At 37.7% G+C, this 4,464-nt stretch overlaps 1 protein-coding gene across 1 annotated transcript; it reads right to left on the reverse strand.

Annotated features, from left to right (window-relative positions):
* Window positions 1-730: 730 nt before the first annotated feature.
* LOC149263868 (uncharacterized) lies at window positions 731-1,096 on the reverse strand. The gene has a single exon (XM_089391541.1). The coding sequence runs from the start codon at window positions 1,094-1,096 to the stop codon at window positions 731-733; it is 366 nt and encodes a 121-aa protein (XP_089247667.1).
* Between the last annotated feature and the right edge of the window lie 3,368 nt (window positions 1,097-4,464).

The raw sequence follows: 4,464 nt of genomic DNA on the forward strand, positions 1-4,464 counted from the left end.
CCAAAATCAAGAAGTTAAGTTAATTACCCAAAATGAAGAAACTTCTATAGATGGGCAAGCATATACGAAGAATACATCTCATTCATATGCAATACCAAATCCATGTTTTCTTTTCCCTGAGTAAAATTTCAAAAGCATGAACACATGCTATTTCATATGCATAATAAACCCAAATTCTGAAATTTCAATGCTTGGATGCATCCCATTCATATGCTACAGTAAACCCATATTTTCCTTAAATTTCAATCCATAAACACATCCATTCATGAGCCATAAAAGAACCACAAAAAAAAAACCCAGCCTTGCAATGCCAAAACATTATCCCCATTCAAAAGCAAAGAAGTAGCAATATAAACGCTAGTGTTCCATAGTCTTGACTACACAAACCAATCATTGCCATCTGGAAAATAAAGAAACGATGACCCGTTAAGGAGAAGATAATGACCCTTTTTCTGGCCTTCTTCAGCCGCCTTTCACCCAGGAGGCTTCATGCTTGCACACATAAAGAAGAATGTCGACTTCAAAAGCTGCATCGTTGTCCTGCGGCAGAAAAAATTGGACAACCCAGTTCCGAAAATAGAATCTCCCTAAGATTTCCCCCAGTGGCAGCCTGATCAGAGTTTTTTTATAACAGGGTCGGGTACTTTATGCGCCCTCTACTTTATAACCCATATACAATTTGCGCGCCACCCCTAAACCCTGGAAAACCTTGTTTTACCCACACTTAAGGTCATTTTTTCCTGAGAATATACACATTAGTTTCTTCATACGCATACTCCGGATGCAAATCCTCATGGTGTATTTTCTCCACAGTGAAATAATTAGGACAAATCAGCCAAAAAAGTTGATGGGCTTCTAGAGATCTTATCTGATAACCCAATAGAATTACAGTATTCGCTCCAGAAAGGGAATTCATGGTGGAAATCAGAGGCTCCATAATATTCTCCAAATAAACAACATCCGTGACAGCAATGAAATCAAATGGAGGCGTCAGTACCTGAATCTTCTTCTCATTGTTCCAATAGAGTTGAGAAATATCCACTCTTCCAATGCCGGATCCCAGTTTTCCGGCCGAGGCGAGGGAGGTCGCCGCCATGTTTTTCTTCACATTGCATTTGAGGTTGGGCAGAATGGGGGTGATGTCGGTCAAGGCCACGTCGAGGCCGAGTAGGGCTAGGCCCATTCTGGCGACGTCGCAACCAGTCTCGAGTTTGATTCCGTGTTAACGGGCACAGTTCCATTTTCTCCAGAGTCTCCTGGCTGTTCAATGGGACGATCTTCTTCGACCATAGGCAGGAATCCGGTATCTCATTCTGCATTGAATTAGTTGCTGAAACGCTCTTGCAAGTATGAGATAGAAGGTTCATCTTAACAACATGTACCTGTTTATGAAATAAAAGAACACAATGCCTGAATGCGAAGTGAAGGTAATAGGAAAACAAACGCTAGCAAGTTTGCCTGTGGTTTTCCATGAAATGACTGCATACGATGAATCTTTTTGCAGATTTATCGCTGCCATTTGGGAAGAATTAATAAAAAATAACTGGATTTCGATCTGGCAATTGGGTATACGAAATCTACTAATCTTATGAAAAAGTAGTAAAAATATCTTGCCATGCCACGGAGCGCACAACAGAATTGGAAAAAGCAGTCACACTTCAAATAAACGGTTGAAAGTGTCTCACCTGATGGAACAGAGCAGGGTAAAAGTGTTGATGATTGTTGATGCATAGGAAGGCCTATTAGCCTTATAATGTAATGTTTTCATTTGACAAGCTGAATTATTCCATGAATCAATTCCTGAACTATGTGTCTACTGTCCATACTTTTGTAATGCTTGTCTTTGAAATCTCCTGCATCCATTCTTGAGATCTGTCACTACAATGATGGATGAAAATGCATTGTAATTTGAAGAGTGGAAGAGGTCAGGAATCTTCTTGTTCATCTGATTCTTGGAACACTATAATCACTTACGTTGGAAGTAATGCTTCCATGTTATGTATAGTTGTAATTATGAGTTACAAGGAGTCAATCTAGAAGTCATTGATTCCTAAGTTATGAGTTGGAGTCATGTCATGTCTGAGTCATAATTTGTCAAAGTCAGTGGTTGAAGTCTTATATATGTAATTTATTTATGTGATCAATAATATAGTGTGTTTTGGCGTTGTGCGTTAATCACTTTCTCTACTCTCTCTCTATATTTTTCTAACATGGCCCGTTCTGGCTTGATTCCCTTATAGGAAGGCCAGGAAAGATGTGAAATTTGTGAGAGATAATCCTCGTATATATATTAGTTAGTGGTTGATTTCCATTTTGTGTGGACATTTATTTGTTGTGTGTATATTTATTCGTGTGTAAATCTGGAATCCAAGCAAGATTGTTGGGCGCGATTGTGGAATCAGAGTATGAAATTGATGTCAAAGGAATATAGTAATCAAGGCAGTGTGTTGTGATTTTCTTAATTTCTATTAAAATACACCAACAAGTTTATTTCTTAGCATGAAAATGTCTGTGTAAGGAGTTCCACAAATCCATATTGGAATCAAGGTAGTGGAGCCGTGTAGAGTCCGCTCTATGTTCTAAGATTTGTAATTTTTCTGGAGTACATGTGCATTGCTAGTGAAAATTTTCCTACGACCTTCACCAAATTGAGAGGGATTAGAATATTTATGTGGTTCATCATTAATATCTATCTCACCATCTAAAAAAATATACTCCTACATTTTCGTAGTGGCAAATTCTCAGTCGGAGGAGAAAAATATGAACCCTCTAGAACAAGTTGGAAATACGAACCCTGTAGAACTGGTTGGAGTCCCTCTTTATTTGAAAAAGAGGATTCCTTGTAGCATATAGCATCATATAATAGAGGAATTCCATGATTTTTAAGGAAATTTGTTGGAGCTGCTGAAGCCGCGGAGAAGAATATTCATATGTGCTCAAGTTTATTCTCAATTACTGCATCCTGAGGTTTAGAGAAGAGATTGTATCATCATTCTACATAATATTTAGTTTAATGGACTTTCAATACTCACTCCAGCTACTGTGCGACACATAATCAACAAGGAGGTCTATGAAGAGTAAAGATGTTACTTGATGAATCTTGCACTCACAAGATTATTAATTTCACTGATGACCGATGATGTAGTCAATGCTTGGGAAGGAGCGAAGGGACCATGCTAGACTTTATTTCTCTAGTTTTAAATCAACCATTGTCGTAGAAGTCTCAGGTTCAAATTTAGTTTAGCTAGTGAAGATGTGCTTTGAAGATGGTGGTTCTCCTTATTAATGTTGTTTATTTTGTTGTGTAATTATATAACAAAAAAATGGTATTGGACACAATGATTGAGTGGTTATTACATATGTAAAATTATTTTTGTGTGTAAAATGAAATTTGATGTAAAACCAAAAATAATAGGCCATCCAATTTATAGATTAATGTGACTCATTATGCTCTCGGAGAATTAGTCACATGTAGTTCCTAATAAGGCCAATATGGCGTGACCCATCGTGCTTCGGGAGCATCAGTACAGGTTATTTTATACAAGGTCAAGTTATAGAATTGTCCATTGAATACATTTTGTATCCAGAATGCTATCCTAGATCACCGATGAAGGTTGCAAAGGGGCATGGATTCACACATGGTGGTAGTTCCATAAGATGGTTCAGTATCGAGACTGGCCTGTTGCGCTCTAGGAGGTTTAGAAGCCTTTATTCAGTAAAGCACGTCAACGATGGTCTGAATAGGTTATGTCCTAAATGGATCAAGTGGGAAGCTTGAAAGTGTGGTGAAGAAAAGAGTGGAAAGCATGAGATTTCAGAGTAGATATGAGTTCCAGCAATGGCCATATTAGAAAAATCTGACAAAGATTTATTTATTATTGTAATATGTGTGCTTAATGTTTTCCATGCAAGCATTAAGGGAGGTTGTTGGAAGTAATGCTTCTATGTCCTATATAGTTATCATTATGAGTTACAAGGAGTCAATCTAGAAGTTGTTGATTCCTAATTTATGAGTTGGATTCATGTGATGTATGAGTCATCAATTTTTGAAGTCAGTGATCTAAGTCTTAAATATGTAATTTCTTTATGTGATCAATAAAATATAGCGTTTTTTGGTTTTGTGTGTTTAATCACTTTCTCTATTTTCTCTCTCTATTTTTTAAACAACTTCCTAATTCCAAGTGCCTACTACCCTCTGTGGGCTACCTGAGAAATGGCTACCATGGATGCAATGAGGGTATGTTGTATGTGGAGTGATCAGGAGGGGGTGAACCTTAACAAAGTGATGACTTTTAAATCCTTACGTTGAAAGAGGGTAACCCCAAGTTATGATTGCCTCCTCGAGACTATGAAATACTTGAGCATTACGATACCTAGAAAGAGGGTTCTTGCATTTTCATACCAGTGTGTCTACTAGAGAAAGAAGAGTGGAAAAAGCTACTGACCAGATCTTTCAGGACTAAA

This window comes from Pinus tabuliformis, chromosome 6, assembly GCF_031772625.1.
Source record: "Pinus tabuliformis cultivar Carrire ecotype Pingquan chromosome 6, CPIR1, whole genome shotgun sequence".
Lineage (NCBI taxonomy): Eukaryota > Viridiplantae > Streptophyta > Pinopsida > Pinales > Pinaceae > Pinus > Pinus tabuliformis.

What these genes read in the sequence shown, in the direction of transcription:
- LOC149263868 (XM_089391541.1), bottom strand. Translation starts at nt 1,096, where the DNA reads ATGGCGGCGACCTCCCTCGCCTCGGCCGGAAAACTGGGATCCGGCATT.